Source organism: Drosophila erecta, unplaced genomic scaffold (assembly GCF_003286155.1).
Source record: "Drosophila erecta strain 14021-0224.00,06,07 unplaced genomic scaffold, DereRS2 tig00000000-arrow-pilon, whole genome shotgun sequence".
NCBI classification, from domain to species: Eukaryota; Metazoa; Arthropoda; class Insecta; order Diptera; family Drosophilidae; genus Drosophila; species Drosophila erecta.
Genome location: NW_020825194.1, coordinates 27,852,975 through 27,879,600, shown reverse-complemented (window position 1 = coordinate 27,879,600; position 26,626 = coordinate 27,852,975). Strand labels below are relative to the sequence as shown.

The window sequence follows — 26,626 nt, the reverse complement described above, 5'->3', positions numbered from 1 at the left end:
CGCTTTAAGCTGAAACTGAATCCACGCCCTCGGTGGCACTTCTACTGAAAAGTTAGCTGCGTCCGACTATTGGCCCAATTACCTTAGCTTTTATTCTATTTCATCTATTTAGAGTAAACAAGGGCGTCTTCTGCAATTTTGTGCTGTTCGGAAGGCAAGCAGCTTAAGTTTGATATATTTAATTTAAGGGGTTGCCTCGAAGGTGTCATAAAAAAGAGGTTAAACTTGCTCACTCCAACAGCCGTCTAAATGTATTTAAGTGGCCGACAACGAAATTCAATTTGCAAACCAAACTAACGTAACGATTGCATTCCGCAAAAAATAAATTCCATTTGCGTAGTTTTTGTATGTTTTGATAAATATTGAAAGGGATCCTAGTTGCATACGGCCCCTACCTTATCATATATAGGTTATAAAGATAAAGATATAAATAAGATATAAAGAGCTCACAAAATGTGCAGATTGATTGGCTACTTCGCATGCTGCAATTTATATCCCAGCAGAGACAGCTACTAATCATTTTAAAGCTGCATCTTTATGGTATCGAAACTAGCACAAAGACTTAACAAAGTTCTAAAAAATGAAAGCTCTAGACCGGAGATTGTAAGCTGTCACATGCAGGGTAAATATCTTTCTGAAGCCAGAGTAGCGAAAAAGGACGCATAATTAAAGTGAAAACTTATGCTGAAAAATACGGGAAAGTTGAATGGCTGCGCTCCAGCTCCCTTCAAAGTAAAGAAAAGTCAAAGGCAGGACGTGCTTGAATTTGTTTAAATTTGCTTGCGAAATGAGAGTTATTTATGTTAGCGGAAAAGGCAGAGTAGCAAAGAAAAGAAATCAAGGCGTAATGCATGCAAATTGAGATCTCAGGTGGTCGGTGCCCCTCGTCTCCTAGGACTGTAATGCCAAGGATTCCCGCCTCAGGGGCTACAATGTGGAGATTGGACTTGAGTCAGATAACTTGAAATGCAATTAATGCCCTAGATTTTGAGCGTTCCACCTATTGGCAAAGTTTCCTATAACAGCAAACATTTGGCCCCAGCAAACAGACGACCAATCCATCTTCATAAAGATGATGATGATGGCACCTACAGCCCACGACTCGTGTGGAAATCTGCGAGCAGGAGCGGAAGAGCGAGGGAAACTTGAGCACAAACCATCGATAAAACGATAAAACAAGATGTCTAAATGCATGTCGGCGGGATTTTCAGGGCTGGGGCAACAAACAAGGCCCTGTTCTGATGGGCATGTTTTTTGGCTTGTGTGTACTCACCCACATCTCGTAGGAAATCGACGGTGACATTAGATAAATGCAGTTGGAAAAAGTCGAGGAAATGCTGGAAGCCCTGTTGCACATGCGTCAAGTTAACGTGCACCGAAGCAGGAATTAAAACGCCCACTCGTTGCATCTGATGCTGCACTCGCTTTTGCTGCGGCTGCTGCTGCGGCTGCTGCTGCTGTCGTCCTTGATGTTGCTGCGGGGGATTAAGTTGCTGCTGGATTGCGGGCTGTTGCATTTGACGTTCCTGACGTCCAGCTTCACGCGCATTACGTGGACTCTTTGTTTGTACAGCTGTCAGCTGAATTGACTTGCTGCCAAGTGTTGCTGATGCCGCAACTGCGTTAGTAGCAAAGGCTCCGACTGGCTCGGCCGCTCGCAGGACAAGTACATCCGAGCGGTGGGGCCTTTCCGAGTGGGAGTGGGAGTGGGAGGACGAGGATCTGAAGGCGGAGGCGGAGGTGGGACTCGCGCTGAAGGAGAAGGAGGCTGCGATCGGAGAATTGAGGAAGAAGGCTGTTACCGGAAGTAATTTAGCAATTTGACAGGTTGTTAACTTCATTTATGTTGCGTATTTTGTTTTTGGTGCCCTGATGCTGCTGCTGAGGTCGACTGTTGCGGTTTAGCGGTATTGCTGTTGCTGTTGTCGTTGACTGTTGCCCACTGCCAAGCTGAGTGGGCCCTTTCCAGTTCCACGCCCTTGGCCAATTACATTTTGCGGGGCCAGCGGATGCCGTTGTTGCAGCAGCATTTGTTGTTAGTACCTTGATTGTTGATGCTGACGAACTTTGACACAGCCCTTTTCTAATTTGGCATAATTGTGTTTCAATGGCTCGCAGTTTGCAGTGGCTGCCTGCAAGAAAAGGGAGACAAGAGAATTTATCATTTTAAATTTGCTTGCAATCTGCTAGATGTAGTAGAGGCAACCCCCTGGAAAAATAATAGAATTCGCCGGGTAATCCCAAAGACATTTTATAAACTTTGAAAAATGCCTTTTGACCCCACAATTTTGAGGTATACATTTTGCAACCACTCTGGAAAAAAAAGTCCGTTTATACAAAGCTATACATAAAGGCAGTGTGGACCTATGGCATACAGCTCTGGGGTACTGCCAGTAACTCAAATATTGAGATTATACCAATCTACCAATTACTACCAATCAAAAATATTAAGACAAATTGTTAAAGCTCCATTTTATATCTCAAATGCAAGTATCCATAAAGACTTAGGAATCCCTTATGTTAAAGAAGAAATAGCAGAACATAGTAAAAAATATATAGACAGACTAAGAACCCATGAAAATAACTTAGTCTTAAGTTTGGCAAATAACAATAATAACTTCAGAAGACTTACAAGATTTCATGTGCTAGATCTCCCTGACAGGTATTATGTATTAAAATATGTTATGCATAGAGTATGTATGGATAACTACTGCCTCTGTTAATTTAAGATTAATTATAAAATTTATTTGTTTAAGACAGATTGTAAAAAAAAAGAGAAAAAACAAAATTGACAACCTAAGCATACTTTAGGGCTGAATTTTTGGCTGCAAGCCGCCATCACAATTGAAGAGTCCACGAATTGATGTGCCTAAATAAACATTTTGCAGGCTTACATATAATATTTCCCGTTTTCTCAACCAACTCGGTCTGGATTTATTTGCTTTCATTACTTTATTTGATAAGGCAGTCACGCCCACATGAACATAACCTCCGCCTTCAAGCAAATTAAAGCAGCAAGTTCAGTCCATTCCCTTATTCACTCACTTCCCCCGCCAATTTGATGGTTGATTACCTGCGTGGCGCATTGGAGCGGCAATATTTCTATTCATCAACATGAGGACCTTCATTTATGAATTAAAAAGCCGCCTCGTGGGCGTCTTCTGTGGGTCCTTAGCCTGGGCATTGTCACCCGATTGCCCGGAAATGATTGATGGCCCTGTTTTGTTGTGCCTAGGCGTAGTTAAATATTCTACCCGGAAATCTGTAAGACTGCATTTCAACTCAAAGAGCCTTAAAATGGTGGAGCTTCAAAACTGTTGGTCACTGCAAGCTTTTGTTAATGATGGATGGTGTTTGCATACTATGTATAGGATCAAAGATGTTTCCGCACTTCGATAGTCAGTTATACTGACTAATAGCCAGATATTAAGGCACGTAAGCCGAAAAGGTGAGCTAGTTTCATTTTCATACCTATAATACAGTTAACAGTTAACATTTGCAGTTTTGACATTAATTGTACTTTACATGTAGAGTAAACAAGGAGTAAACTCCATATGCAGACATACAAATACTGTGTCCAAGCGCATTAGTACAAATCCGACCGCGGAAATCAACACATTAAATATTAAAAATTAATAAAATAAACACAGTACTTTTAAAACTCCAGTACGAGTGATAGAGGCAATCACAATGGTGTATGCTGCGCTTTTTTATGGTACGTGAAATGCTGTCGTAGCTCTACGAAGATACTGATTATTCCATCGCAACGCACCATGTGCTGCTCATAAAGTGCTCCTGGTGTGGGCTCTTCTGTTCACAGCTAGGGCACTTCTTGGTGATGTTGAACGAAGGCTAAAATACCGTATATTTCATGAACTGGCTGTTCACGCTCATAACAAAACTGTTCACCCTGTATCGGTTTCCCAATTGGCGGAGGCAAAGAGGCGGATTGTTGCGGCCGAGAAGGAGGCCGTCTTAAAGACTATGGATCAGCTTCAAAAAGAGCTTCTGGACATATGCGACTTGATCCAAAAAGACCCTTGCGATCTCAGGAGAACCGAAACCTGTCCCTCTTGGAGGCCAGGGTGTTACAACCGTCCGACGTCGCATTGCCCCCCTTGGATACCGGGATGCAATGTGCCCATCCCGCCGAAAAAGTGTTGGTTCAAGCCAGGCCAGCATTGTCCACAGCCTTTGGGGGCTTATTGCCTTGGAAGTGGTTGGTGTCAGCCAGGCGGCAAGTGCCCCGGTGACCCAGTATTAGAGGGGAAACAAGAGACGACACAAACGGAGGGCGTTTCAACGCTATTTGCAAAGAGCCAAAGCACAACTTATTCGGTAACCACGACACCCAGAATGACAACAACTTCAACGTCAAGATTTCAAGGCACAATTTCTACAATAACAGCGCCGTCTACAATATCAACATTTCCAACTTTGACAAGTCTAAGGACAACTTCCCCAATAGCGAAAAATTTTAAAATTTCAACAGCTCCATCATCAATAAGTCAAGCTTCCCCAATCACAACATCTTACTCAAAAATCGACATACCAAGCCCATCAATGTCAACTCAGAGCTTACATTTTTCTTCACCAATCCATGCGAGTTCCTCAACATCTTCTGAGCTTGGCGTGTGCGGAAGGCCGGGGGCTCCAGGTGGACCAAATGGCCCAGGAGGTCCCATGGGTCCAGGTGGACCTGGCGGTCCTGGGGGTCCTGGCGGTCCTGGGGGACCTGGTGGACCGGGCGGACCCGGCATGCCTTGGGGTCCCGGAGGACCTGGAGGACCCGGTGGTCCAAACGGACCTGGAGGCCCTGGAGGTCCAGGGGGACCTGGAGGTCCTGGTGGTCCCGGAGGACCCTGCAGCCCGGGATGTGAAAAGGCGAGAAAGACAAATCGAAGGCGAAAATGTTGCACAAAAGCAAGGCCTCGGCCTCGAAAACATACACAAAAACCCCTTGAAGCTCACTTACCAATTGGTCCACCGGAAATAAAACAATTTAGAAGCCGACCAATGGATCGAAATCGAAATGATAAATTGTGGAGATCAGACCTTAAGAAAATATCGATTATAAACCCCAGAAGTGATCTTCCAATATTTAGGAGTCAATCGCTAAAAAATTGCATTGTCGCACATATTCTTAACTCTTTCAATGAAGAAAATAAAAATAATGGATTGCATTCGTATAAAACTATTAGAGTTAGATTGATTGATTAAATGGTAAGTTAATCATTCTTTGGTGCGCATTTTATATCCGCTGCCCAACTATTCTAGGATCGTTTTCTATACTACAACTATAGTTGAAAGGTGGCCAAAAATTCTATGTTCATATTATACCCAATACCACCAGGGTAGGCTTCAATTTTACTTTTCTAAATCTTGATTAAGACAATTATCAATTATCCAATATAATATTCCCCACTGGGAACATCTACCTGCATTTTGATAATACTGAATACGTAATCAACAGATTGCATCTATACGGAATGCAGAGGGAATGTTGAATTCAGTCAGAAGACCACATAGCCATGTTCGTCCTTCCGTATCAACGCAAACTAGTCTCTCTGTCTTAAAGCTATCTACAAACTTGTATCTCATACTTCTCAAAAGGTATCTTTCTGTTTTAGGTTGTACATAAGAACGGAACGGACCGTTTTGAACCACAATATCATAGTTTGGCCAAATGAATAGTTAACAAAAAAAAGTATCTTCGTTGCTTTTTTATAATAAAATGTTCTAATTGTAGTACGGAATCAAATTTTTGACAATATATAAGTTCGGTATTATTTAGTCAACCTATGACAGTATCGTAAAGCTGCCATTGGAGCAATTACTAGCTAATTACTGAAAAAGAAATCATAGTTCTGTTGTTTGTCATCAAGTAGAATATTTATTTGGTATACATTATGTTTTTATGTAAAGGAATGGAAAAGGCTATACAACAGTAACAGGTAAAAGAAAGTTTTTCCGAACCTATAAATTAATTTTGATGAGGATCACTAGCCGAGTCGATTTAACCTGGTCGGTCTGCCCGTATACACGTTGTAATTTCAAGAACTATGGAAGCTAGAACATTGAGATTGAACATGCATATTCTAGTGATGCCTGTGCAAGTTTGTTTCAGAACACACGCACGCTAACGCCCAAAGCTGCCAAGCACACACTCTTGAAAACTGTTTTGATTTTTTCCATTTCATTATTTGTTTTCCCAATTTCTATCGCTATGCCAACAAAATTTTGAAACATCTCTCCGGCACTCGTTCTAGCTAAGTAACGCGTATCTGATAGTCGAGCAAATCGAATGTTTTTTGGTTTGTACCAAATTTACGCTTGAATTTCTTGTTAAATCTTAAGCCGAACTAGTGTAACTTTTACAATTGATTTTATTTAAGGCTCATAAGCTTTAGCTTAGGTAAACTATTGCGTGACACGTCCGTTAATGCATATTTATATATGTATATAAAAAAAGTTCAATAAAGTAAGTCTTTAAACTTGCATAAAACATTAAAATCCAGAATTACATCAGAGCCTTAACAGAAAATTTACCATTTCATCAGCAACTTTTTTTTAATAAAACTTCAGTGGAATTCTTTTCTGTAGTAGACGTTTTTACGTAAAGAGCGACGGACGAATTTTAAATAAGAGAGAAACAAAGAGAGAAATTTCAACATTTTTTGGAACATCGGTAGATATTGGAAAAATAAATAAATAAATTTAAAAAAATATCAAAAGTGTGGGCGATATTTTTTCATTTTTAAATATATCGGTAAATATTTTTGTCAAACAACTTTTTGCCACGCCCACAAAGCGCACAAAACTCTCACGCTCAAACTTTTCAAAAAATTTTAAGTTATTTTTCATTTAAATTTTTTTTACCCCAATTTCTACCGATATTCCAGAAAATTTTGAAATTTCTCGTTTGTACTTCCACTAGCTGAGTAATGGGTATCTGATAGTCGGGGAACTCGACTATAGTATTCTACCTTGTTTTATCTTATTTTCGCAATTTTTACCGATATTCCACAAAAGTATGAGATTTTTCGCACTTCCACTTGCTGAGTAACGGGTATCTGATAGTCGGGGAACTCGGCTATAACATTCTCTTGTTTTAATAATATATAAAGGGCATATCAAAAGTGGCATGTTGAAACTAGCTTTCCTTCTTCTCAATGTTTTGTTATGCGTTTGCATCGCGACGTTCTTTTTTAAATTGACATATATTTTAGGGTAGACCCACATACAGACTTCTTGAGCATGGGTTATATTTGGTTGGTGGCTCTTGGCGTCGATGGGGCAGATACTCAATGTTGTATACTTCGCGCTTATTTACATACAAATAGACACAGGCCAAACGGCAGTTAGTGCTGTATCTGTGTGCGGATGCCTGTGTACATATCTGGAGCATCCTTAATACGCTTACATATGCATTGGGTCGTGACTTGAGGTCGTAGTTCAGCGCTAGAATCGTCGATGCCGTCTCCGCCAAACTAACAATGTGCGTGGTGTGTTGGGGGAGGAGAAATGTAGCAGGGGAGTGGCACTTAGGATCAACACTCAGAGGCACACACACATTCATCAAAAGGACCTTTGGTGTCTGCCCTGTGTGTTTGTCTTACTTATCATATTCTCATATTCTCTTGGTCTACACTGAGAATCGACAATCATCAAAGGACCACAGGGTAAATTAAAAAAAATGTATACCGGGCTTGGAGGTAATGACATTCCCTTGGCAATCACGTTGCATTTTTAATTTTTTTTATTTTGCGCGTGTTTTTTTTAGTTTTAAAATTTGTTTATATAAAAGACAAATTTGTAATTGTGTATTTATACCCTTTACTCGTAGAGTAAAATGGTATACAATATTCGTTGAAAAGTTTCCGACCATATATATTATTGATCAGGATCAATAGCCGAGTCGAACTGACCATGTCCGTCTGTCCGTCCGTATGTCCGTATGAACGCCTCGATCTCAGGAACTACAAAAGCTGAAATCTTGAGATTAAGCATGCAGCATCCAGAGACATAGACGCAGCGCAAGCTTGTTTCCAAATACCGCCACGCCCACTCTAACGCCCACAAGCCGCACGAACCTGTCATGACCACAGTTTTGAAAAATGTTGTGTTATTTTTTAAGTTTGTTTATATATTTTGTAAATTTCTACAGATTTGTCAAAACCCTTTTTGCTCATAAAACGCCCAAGCTGTCACGCCCACATTTTTGAAAACTGTGATATTTTTACAAAAAGTGTAAAAATATCTTGTAAATTTCTATAGATTCGCTTTATAGACACACTTTTAAAAAATTAAAAAAAATTTTTTTAATTTAATTATTTTTAACTTCTACCGATATTACAGAAAATTTTAAAATTTCTCGTTAGCACTTCCACTAGTAACGGGTCGGGGAACTCTTCTGTTGTTTAAATGTGCTTAAATGCTTCAATTTAAAATACTGCAGATTACATAAAGAGAAAAGAAAACGGAAGCTATCCTCCGCAAGTCGAAGCTTATATACCCGTGCAGTAATTGTATATAGATTAAACTAAAAAATAACACTTTATAAGTAGAAAAGTTTTTTTCTTTGGGATATGACAGGGATCCGTTTCGTCTTATATATTATGTACAATAGAAACAAGAATCTTGGGAAAGTTTCATGCAGAATTCTTAAAACCGTGGAAAGGGATGAAAAGACAGCGGAACAGACGGACATGGCTATATCGACCTGGCTGTTGATACTAATAAGTAAATATTATTTACTCATTATGGTCTCCTTTACTGCGCTGCAAGCTTCTGATATAAATATAACCTCGGTAGGGTACAATAAAAGTAAACACCACTGGGTTGCGCTAGTGAGCAATCTCGAAACGTATTTTCTTTGCCTTCTTTGCACTTTCAGGAGCTGAGTAACAGGTATCAGTTAGTCGAGATACCCGACAGGTTATCACTCTTGTTTTCAAGTTCCATGCGGCGCAGCTTACATAAGAGTCACCCGGAGGAAATCGCGGATCCAACTTCTGCCGCTCACTCACGAATCCTGATTCAGCTGTCGCGTGGGCTCGCTTTTTTGTACCGCCGGCAGTCATTCAAGTCTCGCTTCATGGAGAGCGTGTTGCGGAATAGGGGGAGGCTTGAGCTGGACATGTGACACATGTAACGCCTGCAGCGCTTTACAGTACGGTATGTACTGTATGTACTGTATGCCAGGCATCTAAAAAACAAACTAACAATAACAAAGACAAGAATGTAGGCTTTACTTGACCTGTACTGCGTGTATAATTGAGAAAGTGCGTTCCGCTCTATGGTAAAAGCACTTGCTCAGTTTTAGGAATGATATTATCTATTTTCGAAGCGACTATCGGACACAGAAAAAACCAGATTAGTCAACTAACCTTAGTTGGTAGCGTGGACTGTGCATAGGTCTTCAGCGGATGGAGTATAATTTCCCATTTCCTTTCCTGCGTATACAGTTTGAAATTTCATTTCGAGTCCGCAAAATATTTTCGCATTCCCACTAGCTGTCGAAAAATGTAATTATGCGCACGCAACAAATTGCTTCTGCTTCTTCAGCTGTATCCAAATAAAGTTTTCTCTGTTCCTTTTTATTTTCCCTTTTTTGTGTGAAAATGCAGCCCTTTCGGGAGGGTTTCCTAAGCCTTTTTAATGCATTGTGCTCTTCATTCAAGACATCTTCTAGATTTTATTATGTGTGGTGCGGAGGTGTCTCTACCCGACCTTCGCCCTCCGTCCATTGGGCTAATTGAAATTTCATTTGATTTCAGCTCTCGGTTTCTTTCCCTTTTGGCTCCTCATTTATACGCTAGGAACTTTTCCGAGTTTCTTCAAAATGGCTTACTGCGACAATCTGGCTGTCAACTAATTTCATTTATCTGCTCTTGCGTGTGCCTTTGAGTCCTGGCTGTGGGTCATTACATGCGGATAATGCCACTAAGACATATGGGACAGTTGTGGGCCATGTTTTGAAGTCCTTTGCGCGTGGTGAAAAGTTCAGCGATGTTATTAAATAAAAAAGCTTCCTGGTGCCAGAATATCTGGCCTACATTGCGTAACACTTTCTAGTTTTGAAGCTGACCGGAACAATTTTTTATCTTTGTAGTTACTTGATGCTAAGGTCTTGCAAGCTTAGCTAAAAGCTAGCTAGAAATGCGATATAAACACATGTTCACAGGTTTAGTTAAAATGCTGTGATTTTTTAAATTATTTGATAAGCGGCCAGATATTAGCTGAGTTTAATGTACGAATCCCACGAGTAAAAAGATCAATCTGCTTAATTTTTCTGTAAGTTGTTAGGTCAGTTATTGTTACCTTAAATAACTGCTTCGTTTTGTAATTTAAATAGCACGAAACTTTGCGGCCCTGCGAAAAGAAAACAGCGCCCAGTAAACCCGAAATGTTTGCCTCTGTAGTTTACAGACGCAGCTGCCAACACATTTAGGCCACGTCCAGCTGGCTCATTTGAATTCCAAATGGAAATGAGAAAACTGTCGCACATTTCCGGGCAACGTGTGAAAACTTTAATTCCGGTGCAAGGCACAATCACACAAAGTGAGATTAATTAATTAATTTGAGGGTAGTCACCCTCACCACCAAATTGCAGGCGATTATAAATGTATCTGAGTGAAAAGATTGCGGGCGGAGACAACGTCACGTGTTTTTCCAGCCGCAGAGGTTAATTTAAATATTAAAAATAATATGTTTTCTTTGCGAAAATCAGAACGCTCTGGCATGGCAGCTAGCCAAGTGGAAAAGCCAGGAAATGGGTAGATAATTTACAGATACAGAGGTGCTGGGCGGATTCAGAGATACTTTAAGTCTACGCCATCGAGGCAGGAGCTCCGGAGTACCCTGCTCCCCTCCCAAACTCGTATATCGTGAGCCAACTTCTTGTGTATAGTCCGCTACTCAACATGACGGCTGCCAAGCTTTTTAATGAGTTTATTGAACCCGTGTGCGTGACTTTAATTTAATTACAAAGAAGGAATTTAATTACAGAGAAAACATTCAAGCAATGCTGGTAACAAGCTCGGGTTTTGATTATCTGTGAGCTTTGCAACAGCGTATTATTGAAACATTGTGTTCAAAGTGATGAATAAAGAGTACTCCTTGTTCCTGAGCCCATCGCCTAATCTTATTTTGCCGTTACATAATGTTATTCCGTGATAACCTCGCCCTTCCAATGCGAATCCCACATATCACTTTATCGCCCGCCTCAGCTAACCCGACTAGGAAATCCCTTTTCGGCATTCTAGCCAGCCAAGTTTTCCATTTAACCCTCTCACTTTCGGCAGCAGGCTTTTTGGGGCTTCTCCTTGTCAGCCATAAATGAATTTTTGCCAGAAAGGGTGAAAAACAAAAAGCAAAAGTGAAGTTGGGGAAGGGCCTGCTATGTTATATAGACTTGTTCTGGTTCTACCTTACGAATTAAACTGTTTGGCTTCGTGCTTTTCCTGATCCTAGCCCATTCAGTCGCTCTCCTATTAACTGCAATTTGATTCGGCGAAAGTTTTGAATTAAAGGCCTTCCTTCTCTGATGCAGTGCACCAGCATCAGCATGGCAGCTTTGGGGCCATCTGCTAATTAGGCGCCACGTCCTTTTCCACTCCGCCGGCCTCTGAATGCCTGTTTTGGAAATTACTGACCACAACTGACAGGATGGCTCACAATCCTGTCCTCACCCAGTTATTATCGAATGTACCCAAGTTAATAGGGCCATTATGGCATTTCCAAAATCGATTCTACCTTTGCCTCTTCATGTATAATTCAAAATTCTGTCGAAGGTTCTAGTCAATAACTATGGTATTTAAGCTGCAATAGTGGAAAACCATAAATGATGTATGATATTTTATTTATAAATACGAATTTTTCATAGCAAGTTCAATTACATTGGCCCCAGCTGTACATACTTATGTACAATTAGATGGCACCTGCCGAGTCTGCATAATTCACAGCTCCATTAATTTATTCTTGGCTCCTACACTAATTTCGCTGAACGTTGAGAATTGCTCCAGAGCGCGAAGAGAAAAATAATTGCTAACTGGCAGTCATAATAATTATCAGTTCCATTTCATCCAAGCATGTCACAGCTAATAATGTGAATTTAAGTCATTAGTCGGCTTGCGCACAGTTAATTTAGGCCATGATTTTATAGATTTTACAAATTTATGGAAAATTAAATTACTTGATATGCTTCCACCAAACAGAAAGTTTTATTCAAGAGACCAAGTATTTTAGTTTAATTTGAAAACATAACCATCCAACACCAAGGCCAGACCATGAATTTTCAATGCATTTTTCCGGTTCCCGGACATAATTAACAATTAAATGCATATTTGACTTAATTACGGCAATTGAATTCAGTGAAATTTAAATGCATAATGGATTAACTTTTCGCTCAACGATTGTGCCCAACTACATACATATATGTATGTATATGCCACAGGCAGTGGGGTATGTATGTATCAAACATATCAACTTAGGATATTATGTGGAGTTTACATACATACATATGAGTAAGTGTGTTGCAAAGGGGTGTGTTGCATTAATGCAATGCAATCCTGTCAATTTACCTTTGTGTGCCCATAAATTACCAAAAGTAAAAGCAATTTTCCGGCTGTACTATTTATAAATGGCATTGTTTATCACTACGCATAACAAATTCGTAATAAATGGGAATATCGGAGGAGGGAATAGACGCTACTCGTGTGGCTGTTGCTGTGAATATTTTTCATACCTCTTAGTTCGTCTTAGAGGGTCGTGTGCAAGTGGGCGTGACAAGGCATTAATTGTATTTAAGGAACAACAGCGAGTGTCGACAAACAATTTTGCCTCCCGGAACAAGAGCACAAATCCTTTCTGCACCATCTACTCATTCTCAATTCGCAGTTTTAAATAGGACTCCATTGGAATTTAAAGGTAATTTTGTTTTGTTCTGTCTGCTTACAGCGCGATTTTTTTTTAAGTTTTCGTGTCACTTTCCCACGTATTCTCATGTTTTCCCAGCTTTCCGCTCTTTCATCGCTTTGACATCTTGCACACATCACTCTCTTTTCCAATATTCCAATTTCCAATCCCATAGCATGCCTTAATATAGCATTAAAGCAGAAGGCAGTGTAAATAACTGTGCTTTACAATGCGTGCCAGAGAATTAGATTCAGTTGAGTGTCGAGCATGAAACCGATATGTACGGTATAGGTCATCAGAACAGCAACTGTTTTCGGTTTCCGCCGAAACGAACGGCTATAACTGTAAACGAAAAACAAACCCTCAAAGGCAAGTGAAAGTACAAGAAAGTATGCGAAACATTTGATGAACTTCTAAAAGAAAGACAATAACAAGTATATATTTATGTACGTATAGACTAATCAACTGGCTGCCAAGGCATTCAAATTTGTTGGCTTTAGGAAATTTTTTTGAATTTAATACAATTCATATTGAGCACCGAAATGGTAAATTAAATGACGTATTGGCATAATTATACAGACAGCAACCGATTGAATTTGAATTTTTTTCCTTTCCTCTTTTCCTGTTCATGTAAACAGGATATTTTATTTACCTTTTCGTAGGGACGTGTTTTAATTGACGATCTCCGCCTTTAATAATTGCAATAGCGTAATTAAATAAAACCTGTACCTCAAACCATACCATTCATTAAATTGTTAGTTGGTAATTCTTGAATAAACCTATTTATTTTTCATTGTTACTTTACAAAAACCTTAATTTTTTGCAGAGAACCGTAAAATGGTGGTGGATTGAGCAGTGCTATTTATATCCGTCGTGGATACACTTCCCAAATGTCCTTGCAAAGTTCCGACTTAAATGAATATTCTCGCAGCAAAGGTACAAAATGTATTAGTCCGTAAAAAATTATTATTATAATAATAATAATAATTAGACTTATTTTAGGAAACTATTAATAATCGTTTAAAAAAGAATTTTTTCCTTGATTTTAAGTGTAGCAACATTTTCTTACGACTCAAAGTCTTGTTGCATACTTTGGAAGCAGATATGCACAAGGCGGAAGTTGTAAGGACTGTAAGCACAAACGTAGCACTTGGCTTTTTAACAGCCTCTCCTAAGGCGCTCAAACTCTAGGACCCCACAGAAAATTCCTCAAAACAATCTGTCCTTCCCAAGAACTTTTTGTCCCGAATAGGCCTTGTATACATACTTGTACTTACGTGTATAGCTAAGTATTTGTGTATATGCTCGGATATGTGTCGCGTATGCGACATCTTGCTAAGTTGGGAAACAAGTAGACAGCACGCGGGCGGCACTACATTCAACGGCGGCTTAAGTTTCTATAAGAACTTGGTCGAACTTGAGAAGAGGCACAGGGCGAAATTAGAATGAATTTGCGACAAGTTGTCGTCCTTGCGAAATGTTGCTGGGCTAATAGATTAACTGATTAACTGGTTCGTGAACCGAATTCCTCCACGAAATAATTGGACACGATTTTCGAGGCTTCTTAAAGGCTATTAAGTAGCTAGAAACTATTTAAGTCAGCTTATTTCATACACGCATATGTAAACATAGTGTATGATATCCTATGCATTCTATTCAAGGACAACATATTCCTTATCAACTGCCAAGTGACAAAGAAAACGCAGACACTTCGTCCTCGGAAAGAATTACATTTTTCGTGTTTTACTCTTTTGTCACAAGTCTCCGATCAAGGCTTGTCCTTTTGGAAAAAAGTTTATCGAACTAATCAGTCCCGAAGAAATCACATTTGTTATTTCTAACAAATGTGTCTGTCTGACTTTTGTGTGACTTTGACGCTTCAATTAGCGCTCGTAGCTTGGCAGACCTGGCTTTATCGATTTTTTATTTTTTCATATTTGTCAAACGAACGCGAGTATATAGACATTGAGGATATTGAAAAACATCACCACAGTCAGAAAAGTGTGTTCGTGAGTTATGTCGGTTAAGGAGAAAAAAAACTATTACTGAAAAAACTGGGATAGAAATATTAATATGTTATAATATTCTAATTAAGTAATAAATATTTCATAGTAGTACAAAGCCCGATAATCATTTACTCATTGACATATCCACATGAACTTAGTTTGCACTTTTGAAACAAGAACGGAAGCGAGCTTTGGCAAGCCGAAGGTTATATACCGTTGTCGTAATTTAAATTAATATTTAAATTTAATATTGGAAAAAAATATTGGTGTATACCGAACTAAACAAACACATCTCTTCACAAATTAAACTAGAGAGAACGGTATAGTCGAGTTCCCCGACTATGAGATACCCGTTACCAATAAATTAATAGTATAAAATAAGCTTAATAATTTTTTAAAAGTGTTTGCGTGACAGTTTAGGGAGGTTTGTGGTCATAACAAAAAGGTTTATTGGCAAATCAATAGAAATTTTAAAGTTTAACAAAAAAGAGAAAAAATTTCAAAACATTTTTCAAAAGTGTGGGCGTGACAGCTTTGGGCGGTTTCTTGGCGATGGAGTGGGCGTGCCAAAAATTTTTTGGCAAATCGATAGAAAGAACAGTTTAGAAGAATATAAAATATATTTTCCCTTTAGCACAATATGACTAAATTGACAATGATTGCTGGTAAATTTACCGATAACTGGACCTATGCTTTGTATAGATATAAGCCATGGTAACTTCCAGTTTGCACAGGATCCAAACCCGTTTTTTAATTTCGTTAATACTAAACACAAAATCACAAATTACCCTTCCTCGAATTATTTGAAAATACTACTGTAGCATCGGGTGAGGCCTATCTATTTACCCAGTTTTTCCAAACAAAATATTCTACGTTACCTCATTCTAAACAGTCCTTTTCTTACGCGGTATCAAAGTCGATTTAAATATTTTGTCCGACTATAAGCGAAAGATCACTGCTTTAAGATCTTCAGCGTGAAGCCTGTATAATCGCCAGGAATGCCTGGTTGTGTAAGCCTCTGGAAACTTTACAGTTCCCCAATATATGGAAGGATTTATTTGTGATAGCTCTCCTCAAATAAGGTAAAATTGAATGCAAGCAATTACAGATGTATCTCTAAAATGCTTTAAAAATGCTATAACTCCTCATTTGCAGCGCCTTTGTGGGTCAATTATATCACCATGTCAGCACGGTTTTAAGAAACGCAGATCAAGAACCAATAACCCTTTGGAGCTTACATCCTTCGTAATACAAGGCTTAAATAATAATTTTGAAACAGTCATCTGCACTGACTTTAGTAAATCATTTGTATCTGTTAGTCACTCACTTTTGGTAAGGAATCTTGATTTATTAGGTTTCTTGTTGTACCTCTCACTTGTAGAGTAAAGCGTTATACTGGATTCATTGAAAATATAAAGTTGATATAATATATTAAGTATATATCTTCTTGATCAGTACCAATAGCCAAGTCGACCTGGCCATGTCCGTCTGTCCGTCCGTCTGTCTGTCCGTCCGCCTGTCTGTCTGTCCGTCCGTATGATCTCTTGTTAATCTTTTTATTACAAAAATCGTAGGTAGCATTTAAAAATGAATTTTCAATGACAAGTAGCACAAGAGTTTAACTACAAGGGCTCAGCCATGAGATATTTAGTTTGTTTGCCCTCAAAGCAGTTTTAGCAAACGTCTTAAAAATAAAGTTTCTTACATCGAGCTTGTTAACAACTAAGAAATAACGATTTGTTTGGTTTTTGTGTATAAGTGATAGCAGATTTTAATTTATTTTCAATCCAATTTAAAGACTGTACTATGAACTTGTTGCAGTCAGTTTCCCTTGACACTTCGGGAATGTATTCCCTATAAAATAAGAGTCAAATAGAATCCTTTCTGCGGCGTATACGTTACCTACAGGCCTTCAATTTCAAAGCATACTCACCAACATTGCCCGAATTTACGGAAGTGCCTATATGTGGCCTCGACGCCTCCTCGTGTTACTGTAACTCTAAGCCACTTTGATGACTGTCGACAGCTGAAAAGTCTTGTCTGGCCGGAGATTTGTCCTGTTTCAGGTTCTTAGCCCAACTGCGAGAAGGGCGCACTTTACCCGAACGCACACACACGAACTTTAAGAGAGCGGAAAATGACTTCAACCGAAGGCAATTAAAGCGCTTCGACCACTTGACTTCCTGCGCTTTGGTAATTTTAAGCTCCTAGGCTCGTATATCCCAGTCTGTTACGAGTTTCACTGAAAAATTTAAACGATTTTTCACTATTCGTGGCAAGTTTATTGAACGCCTCGGTGCGCCGAACACAAATATTCGGCAATTAAGCCCAGCGGGTGGAAAAGCGCTTGGTCGGCCCACGGTACGTATGAGCGATGCCTACGGAGTACTCGTAATATAAGCAGGCGTCAGCCGGCTGGCGTGTGTCATCTTTAATGGCGGCCATGGCGACGATAATGTTTAAAAAGCATGCAAAGGTATTTCCTCCTTTTTCAGATTCTTGCTGCTGACAGAGTTGCGGTTTGTTGTGTGATCAGATCACGTAGGGACACATTCTTAAATAAATATTTCCCTGATGGGCCTGGGAAGCTTTTATAATCTTTTGTAGTTACAATTAAGCTGCCTCAAACAAGCCTAGCACGTGAGTTGAATACAAGCATCTTGTGATAGCTACTGTGAGCTGAAACAGGATTCCACTGAACTTATCATTTAGGATTGAAGCAGAACACAAAAATTAACCTTTTAATTAAGTGTGCAACTTAGCAACTGTATGTAATAGCTTACTTTATATCCTTAATTCCTTCTCTCCCAATGGGATCAGGACAGATTATTAAGAACGTAAAATAAATAGACAGTTCATTTCTTGCAATAACATATGAATTTTCAAACAGTGAACTTTCCATGCAAATATTAATAAGTTGTGTTCCATTGAGATAGTATAGTGGTTAGTCCTTCAAGCTTTTCCATCCGCGTATATACATATTATATCTGTATTCCCCACCCGTTGCCGAGCAGACACCGTGATGCGTTATTCCTGAAGCGCGGGTTTCATTTATTTCGTTACGCTTATTAATTCCAATCGAAGGGCCCTTATAAGGCCTGGCACGCCCAAATTTCCACACAACACACTTATCGCCCAAACTAACACAACGCGCTGCCGACCGAGCGATTCATTCATAAAAATGTTCACCCCAGGATTTTAAAGCTTTAACACCGATACCCACGCCTTCAGCGGGCACTTCTTGCACAGACCACGTTGCCTTCTATTCGGGGCAGCAGCAGCCGTAACACAAATCGAAGTCAGCGCGGAATTCGGGACGAACTTCCTGCGGACACACAACCAGATGCCTGGAGATTTGCACGGGGACTGAACCCGAATCCGAGTCCGAGTCCGAATCCGAATCCGAAACGGAACGGAACGAGTCTGTTTGGGTCGCAGCAGCCGCCAAATGGAAGAAGCTGAGCAACTTCGTCGGCAGCGAAAGTGAAACGTAACGCATACGCAGCGTTGACCCGCTTCCCCACATGGTCAGCCGAAAGCTCTAGCCCCTTGCGAGCTTTCAGAGCGGCAGTCCGGAGAGCAAGGACACCGAACAGCTGACTTGTGTTATTAAATGCGCCGCCTTGCCGGGCCTCGAGAGTTGTTATTGCCACGGGTCCGCCTATTCCATCGCCAAGCAGTTTTGTTTATGCAAAGTTCTGCAGAGGGGTTATTCAGTAATTGATTGCAATACACTACCATTCGCCAGCGATTTTGACTGTTGGTGACACCCAAGGTCACCCAAGGTAAGCCGATTCGGCAATACATGAAAGCTTATAGGGCAAACATTTATGTCCTATGTTTTCGCTAGCATCTTAACTTATACTATACACAATTAACGAATGGGCTCTTGAAAGGGAATCAATAATGTGTAGGGTTAGATTATGTAATTATGTAATTAGTTTTATAAGCATGCACTCTGTAAGAATGTAGAGACGTGATTTGTTAGAAGTCCAAATGGGAAAGACAAATGGAATGTTCATTCATAAAAAGTAGGATTTCATCTTATTACTATTACTTAATTTAATGGGAAATAAATTATGTGTATGAGGCACGGAAATATTTATTTTTTCTATGATAGTTCACAGGTTCTAATGGCAAAGTATTATAACTAATAATCTTTTAAAATAAGCACTAAATCGCATCTCGATCAAGATAGAAATGAGTATAATCGGACTATCGTAGCTGATTTTCGGTTATATGGATCTTCCTAGCAATCCCTTCAGCATCACATTCTCGGTGCTCATCGTCACTAACTAAAATGCCGTTCACTGGGATATCCAAAAGCTAAAACTTACTACAAAAGCTTATGAAAGTTATCAATATTAAAGAATTTGGCACTTAAGCTCAACTTTGTAAGGGATAGCGTTTAGGTTTTTAGTTGAGACGGAAACCTTTGAAAGGTAAAATGTAAAAGATTTTTGCCATTTAGGTCATGTGTAGCGAATTGAAATGTTTTGCATTTTTACAGAAGCTGTTACCACTTTGAAGGCAAATACTAAATTTGAAATATGATTATCCTTTATTATAATCTCACTATAACTATACAAAAAGTTTTCTATTCATTCAGAGCAAAATAGACTTTTGTACAAATAGTTAAAAAAACAAACCTTATAAATTGTATCCAAAATGGCAAAAATAATCTTATTTAGAAGGAAAAACAAAAGAGACGGGTCCTCGACTATCAGATACCAGTTACTCATTCATTAGTTGTAAAAACGCAAATGTTTACATTAAGGTCGAAAACTGTTAGAAACCTGAAATTTGGAAGAAAAAGAATAGCCATTTTCGCAAGACCAACGAAAATTTTGGTTTTCCACAATGTCCTCCTTGCCATTTCATTATATAAATATTTTTGCTAGCTAACAAATTTTGAAAATCGAAAACAGTGATAAGCATCATTTAATCGTCCGTATATACATATCTCAACATATATTTCTGCAGAATATGTACTGTCAAACCAAATTTTTGGGAAAAAATTAAAAACTTGTTTTATCTTAAGAATCGTATTTATATACACTATTTTGAATACATTAATTTATTTTTTACTTGTATGTTCTCCTTTATATTATTTCAAAGAAAGCAAATTATTCTTCGTTAAAAAAAGTGAAAAGCCCACGAACAGTTCGTTACAACATGGCAAACTTCAAGCGATGTAGTTGATTGTGTACGTTCATCTACACAACATATTCAGCTGTTGTTTTTAAATTTTATGTTAAATTACAATTTTTTATTTTTTATGTACATTCCATTATGATTTTTAATTTAGATTCACATTACATTTGTGTAGAAATCATATATGTCTAAAACAGATGGCTTGCAACAGCGTGGCTAGCAGAGAGTAAGTTGTTGTTTAGTGTTTCAGGCTCGGTTAGGCTCTATGATTTCCTTGATAGTCTTGAGGCTACCTAGTACCGCCAATATATTCGTCGCACATCCACGCGAAAAATTGTAGTGACAGCCAAGCCCTTGGCGGCATCCCGGATACCACCATCAACAATCTCAATGCGTTTGAAGCGTTTCCGACCGTATCAAGTATCAGATCAATAAGCGAGTCGATCTGGCCATGTCCGTCTGTCCGTATGAACGCCTCGATCTCAGGAACTATAAAAGCTAGAATGTTGAGATTAAGCATGCATCTTCCAGAGACAAGTGTATTTCCAAATGTTGCCACGCCCACTAACTTGTACGTTACAAGCTCTCTTTCTACATGCTCTCTTTCTAATAACTCGTCCTTTAGTACGCGGTAATTTGGAAAGTAAAACTGCAAGTTTCAAAAATCCTTGGAAATATCGATAAAAGTTGAAAAGAAGAGTAATGAAATAAAATGAAATCAAAGCATTTTTAACATTTTTTTTCGAGATAGAATCACGTGTTACAGTTTTAAAAATTAATTCTAAGTTTATGAGATAACATTCGATTTTTTTCGATGTCGGCCATGCTTCCTACCATATCCAAGTCAGATCTTCAGCGAAGCTTGTGGCTAAGCCGATTGGAGTTATCCAAATGCAGTAAGCCGCTGAGCATACCAGACCGTCGTCGTCTGGATACATCGCATACATCTGCAAAGAGGGTATTCGAATCCTTGACGATCGGAGTTTGTGTACCAGTGGGTTGCGTGTGTCTCTATAAAACTCAACCTGATTGTTGAGTTGCTGCGATGTGATGAGTCTATGCATCTCGTCCAGCGCTCCCTTCGTCCAGGACGTTGTCCTGTGGTGTGTTAGAGATGCTCTATCTAGAAAGAGATAGAAGCTAAATGAAATTAGGCATGCCTATATCATGATCGTTAAATGTCACGCCCACACTTTTAAAAAATGTTTTAAGAATTAGAATTTTTTTGTTAAATTTGTAAATTTCTATCGATTTCCCGAAAAACTTTTTGTCACGCCCACCTTAACGCCCACAAACCGCCAAAAAGTGTCACGCCCACACTTTTTTTAAATTTTAAAGTTTTTTTTTACTTTTATTCTTTTCTCCCCAATTACTACAGATATTCCAGATAATGTTGAAATTTCTCGTTCCCACTAGCTGAGTAACGGGTATCTGATAGTCGGGGACTATAGCATTCTCTCTTGTTTTTCATTCAGTTTCTTTAATTTATCGGTTTGACACTGTTAGATATTTAATAATTAAATTTAAGAATTTCATTATAAATTCCATACATACAGGGTCTGTATACCAGTGTAGGAATGAATTTTCTTTGGATGTAATATTCTGGGTAAAAAGTAGCGTTTTAAATTAAAAAAATCTTTTTTTTAAAACAATACTTGAATTAAACTTATACAATCAATTTATATATTTTTTTAATATTTTTACTTCAGCCGATAAATTCTCTCATCGCAATCATAACCCTGCATTTTTTGTGACCTTCCCGTAGTGCCGAGATCTTCACGCTGCTGGATATTTCCTTTTGGAACCTCTTTTTACTTATTTATATTTTTCACCAATTAAATTAAATTCCAGCTTCTTCTACTAAACGATAGTAAGGGGTGCTCCCCGGGACAGCGGCGAAAGCGTTTTTCCCGGGACAGCTTGACTTGAGTTTTGCCTAAAAAGTTAGAGCCTTCGCGTAAGCTAAGCTAATCACTTTCCCCCGGTAATCACTACCCTTTGAAAACCCTGGCCAAACCTTGGGGGCTTGGAGGTGACGCTGCTGGCTGATGGTAGATTCAATTTCCGCCTGGGAAAACATACACACAAAACATGTTTTAGACCGCGAACCGTTATGGCGGAGAGGTAAACTCACTTGATTTATTTATTAGAACTGAATGAATTTGATGATTTTTCTAAAAAAGAAAAATCTTTCTTGCCATAAGGTGAAAATCACTCCATGTCTTTCCAAAACTCCTCTGGTGCAGCTGATAGACTTGCATCTTGGTTAGTATATTCCGGACAACTAATATTGCATTTAATAAGACCGTTAATTAGGCGCCCTCAAGCTTAGCTTATCATAGCTTATCTATCTGGAACAGACTTTCAGGATGTTCTATTCTATCTGCTTCAGTCGCCACCACAAACTTGTGCACGAGGATGGAGCATTTTTAATTTTCATGTTGTGAACTTGTTCTGTTGGCATAGCTATAGAAATTTGCAAGAAAAATAGTGAAATCCGAAGATTTTCCAAATTCTGCGGGTAATATTTTTTCGTGGTTTGTGGGCTTTATTGTAGCCTAAGAATTTTTGGCATATCGATACAATCTGGCAAGATACAATAACAAAACAATATTTAAAACTGTGATCGTGCCAGTTTTCGGCGGTTTGTGGGCGGTAGAGTGGGTGTGGCACAGTGATAATAGGAAAACATCCAAGAAAAGGTTTCACCACGTTACATTTTATTTAAAATTCCCAAAGCTGAAAATAATTCATAAATTGTCCTGCCCTTTTGGGGGTCTTTAAGTCTAAGGAATATATGTATCTTATGTACATGTTATCTGGTTTTTGGCCATAAATGGATCACTAAGGTCGTTGATCGCCTATCTTTAGGTACCCGTCTTAGTTTTCGATAATTCGGCGTATTGTTTGGCGAATACGAATCGGTGATATTGTCTGGCTAAATTGGCGCACTGCAGGGGTTCGTTTGGAAACCGTTGGTAGCAGTGAACTAGCTCCTCCTCAAATTTTCCGATCTCGCCCTGGCAATCCTTGGCCCATTTTACAGGTGAGCCGAATAGTTCTTGAACCAATTTTAAGGACTTTCCAAACTCCTTTTCTTCGACTTCAAAAGAACGTTTTTTCCAGGACTTGGCAACCGGAACTGGATGCAAGGCTCGATATTTGTGCTGCTTATGTTCCATCGTACTGGGAATATCGGAACCTGGTTCCTTTATTGGTTTCTGCTTACATGATTCACAGTGGGTACATCCGAGTTCAGTACTTATGGCATTGGCCTGATTTATTCTATCCACCACATCTCGAGTAATCTCAAATGCCGTTGGATTTTCAATCTGCACCGTTTGCGGCTTGCTGTTCCTTGCACCCATATTTGGGAATACTTCCTGATTTGTTTATTTTGTTTTCCGTTTTGGAGTGACGGATAATTTAACCCACTTGACCACAAAAGCAAAGATAGCTTACATATTACCTCTTTTGAAAGGCGGAACCATTACTATACCCGTAATTCAAAAAGTAAAGGCGTATACTACATTCGTCGTAAAGGAAGCGTTTCCGACCGTATAAAGGATATATATATTTTTGATCGGGATCACTAGCCGTGGCAACCTAGCTATGTCCGTTTGTCCGCCCGTCTAAATGTCGAGATCTCTGGAAGTATAAAGCCAAATTTTAGTTTAGGCATGCAGCTTTTAAAGAGTAAGCGTCTTACTTCTAAGCTGTAGCCCAAAACTTCCAATTCCATATATTTGAAAAATGTTTTGATTTTTTTCTTTTTTATATTTAGCTCGCTAGCTCTATAGTTATGCCAAAAACATATTGCTCACGCCCAATCTGAAGCTTCAATATTTTTCATGCGAATTACTAAAATAAATTTAAATAATAATTACCTAGAATGAGTGAGTACCTTATAGTCAAGAATATCTAATATCTTTTTTTTTTTAGCATATTACGTCTGGATATTAAAATTACGTTATGTTACTAAAATTAATTCTTTGACACTTTTTAACAGAAAAAAAATTTTTAAAGCTTTACGACGGATTTTTTAACACTTGTTTTCAATACGAGTTGGCTAAATTTGCAATTGCAGAGCTCTTTATATTCCACAACTATAACACATTTTTAAAGCAAGTATGTAGTTTTATATAGCCGCATCAAAAATATATGCTTTTCAAACAAGAAACAAGTGACTAGCACCTCGACATGCAAAAGTTCAACTTTTCTGACAAGAAATTAATTTACATACAATCGACTGAATAAATGCATTAAGTAAAGTGCATTATGTGCAGGCCGTGAAATCAGAAGACTTAATTAATTGCGCAGAACCTGCACAACATTCAATCAATGCAGGCCATTAAGCCCTCAGGAGAGCCTTTCCTCAACAAAAGTAATTGTGTGCTATAATTTCTAAGAAACCTGCAACAGCACACTCGGAAATACAGGTTTTTGTTACGGACAGGATGAGGAATTACCTGGACTTCATGATGGCAAATGATGATGCTGTGATGAAAGCAAACGTTTGCTTTTTATACTGCAAACACTTGCACTTGGCGTTGAAGGTATAAAGAAAACTAAATTCAGTTTGTTTAGGGCTGAAAGCGCTCCTAATTTGCATTTGACTGACCAAGTGTAAAAGACGCAATTCAAATATAGCAAAGACTCAGGAAATTAAAAAACCTGTTGCTAAGCCCACCACCATTTTCACAGAAGTTAAAGTGGCTCCCTTTATATGGTCATATGGGCCTCAGATTCCATTCGTAATTAGGCCCCAGAGCTATCAGGGCACTTAAAAACACATTAAAAATCTTTCTAGAACAGCGCCGCTGGCCACCAACCAAGCAAAGTTACAAATCGCTGTGCATAATGAACAGGATTCGGTTTCCGATCCTTTCTCCGGGCCCGGAGCAACAAATTGGCGCTATAATTGTGCACTATTCTATTCCATTGTGTGGTGTGGTGCGAATGCGATTCAATTGCTCGCCAAATTGCAATGCCTTGTGTGGGGCGGGCCTTAATTAATTGCGTACTATCAGAACCTTAGAGGTTTCTTACAAAAGGAAAATTAGGTGGCCGGCCCCAGGGCCAGCAGTCATTACGCATCGCCCATGTATTCCAGAGGCGGAGTAAGTAGAAATGGGCTCAAAGCATTTGCTTGTCAGTTGTATTTAGGGTAATCTTCATTTCCCCCGGTACACTGTAAATAATGGAAGCCATTTAGGTATCAACAAGTTTTGCAGCATGTATTATTTTTGACAATATTTATTTTCAAGATTATAGTAGAATGAGATGATGGTATTCGATGCCTTTTTCTATTGTCGTTACTCGTAGAGTAAAAGGGTATACTAGATTCATTGAATAGTATGTAACAGGCCATATAAAGTATATATATATTCTTGATCAGGATCAATAGCCGAGTCGAACTGGACGTGTCCGTCTGTCCGTCCGTCTGTTTGTCTGTCCGTATCAACGTCGGGATCTCAGGAACTAGAAAGTTGAGATTGAGCATGCAGCTTCCAGCGCAGGGCGAGTAACGGGTATTTGATAGTCGGATAACTCGACTACAGCATTCTATCTTGTTAAGAGTTTAAAAGAGTATGTACTTCCTGTAATTCCTGTATGTAATTCCTGTAACGTGCAACTTACCGAAAAGCTTGCACTCATTTTAGACAGTCGGTGAAAAGTTTTTCAAAAGGTGTGAGTGGCAGTTTTGGGCACGGCCAGTAAAAATGGCCATGGTCAAGAATATACACATGTATATACTTTATAAGGCTTTATAAGGCCACCTGCTGCATACTTTTTAACGAATCTAGTGTGCCCTTTTACTGTGCCCGACTGCAAAAAGATGTCCATGCCACAAAAAGGGTTTCGAGTAATTGGTCAACAATAAATATTTACGTACTCATTAAACTTTTTACATTAAAGTAATAAAGCAACAGGAGAGTGAGCTCTGGGCAAATCCGGACCTTGAACTACGTATGTTAAGCAGTTAAAACAACACCCAAAACAAACAAGAACTGCAGTATCACGCTTAAAACTTTTTCTCATTACCAAAGTTTGCCCAGGTGTCTATTTCATAACTTTTTATGAATGTTCCCATTCGAAAAATTGTCGGCAGGTGGATTTTGAAAATTTTATTTGCACTTTTAAAAATATAATACATATACATGTGGGGCGCCTCACAGATTTTTAGCGTTGGGACGGGGCGCTTCAGAGCTCAGCTCAGGAACTATTATTATGTAAATTTGTTTATCTTTCTTTACAATCTTCATAAATAAGATAATATAAATAATCTTGAAATATATCGTACGTTCTCCCACAAGCTATGTAACGGGTATCTGATAGCCGAGAAGCTCAACTATAGCGTTCTGTCTTGATCTTTAGATAAAACTGTTTAACAACATGAGACCTTTATTAAATTCCAGTGACTCGATGTAGTTTACGATGCACAAATTGCGTGTATGGTCTCAAAAATTTCGAATAGCCATTCCCTTTTTGTCACTGTAATGTAATTTTATCATCCTACATCCTGGTGTAAGCGTTAAAATCGTAAT

At 38.9% G+C, this 26,626-nt stretch overlaps 3 protein-coding genes across 3 annotated transcripts in view; 1 reads left to right on the top strand and 2 right to left on the bottom strand.

Annotated features, from left to right (window-relative positions):
- The window catches only part of LOC6552181, a 30,717-nt gene extending 28,839 nt beyond the window's left edge, over positions 1-1,878 (bottom strand). The window contains exon 1 of the mRNA XM_001978799.3: positions 1,274-1,878. Coding sequence (XP_001978835.2) covers positions 1,274-1,841 — 568 coding nt within the window. The 5' untranslated portion in view covers positions 1,842-1,878. The remainder of the gene's footprint in view (positions 1-1,273) is intronic.
- A 1,810-nt stretch (positions 1,879-3,688) lies between these two features.
- Positions 3,689-5,220, top strand: LOC26526243 (translation initiation factor IF-2). Its single transcript, XM_015154974.2, has 2 exons — positions 3,689-3,715; positions 3,791-5,220. Exons 1-2 carry the CDS (start codon positions 3,691-3,693, stop codon positions 5,218-5,220), a joined length of 1,455 nt encoding a protein of 484 aa, XP_015010460.1. The 5' UTR covers positions 3,689-3,690.
- Positions 5,221-22,895: 17,675 nt separating this feature from the next.
- LOC6552285 lies at positions 22,896-23,536 on the bottom strand. The gene has a single exon (XM_001978804.3). The coding sequence runs from the start codon at positions 23,444-23,446 to the stop codon at positions 22,946-22,948; it is 501 nt and encodes a 166-aa protein (XP_001978840.1). The 5' UTR covers positions 23,447-23,536; the 3' UTR covers positions 22,896-22,945.
- Between the last annotated feature and the right edge of the window lie 3,090 nt (positions 23,537-26,626).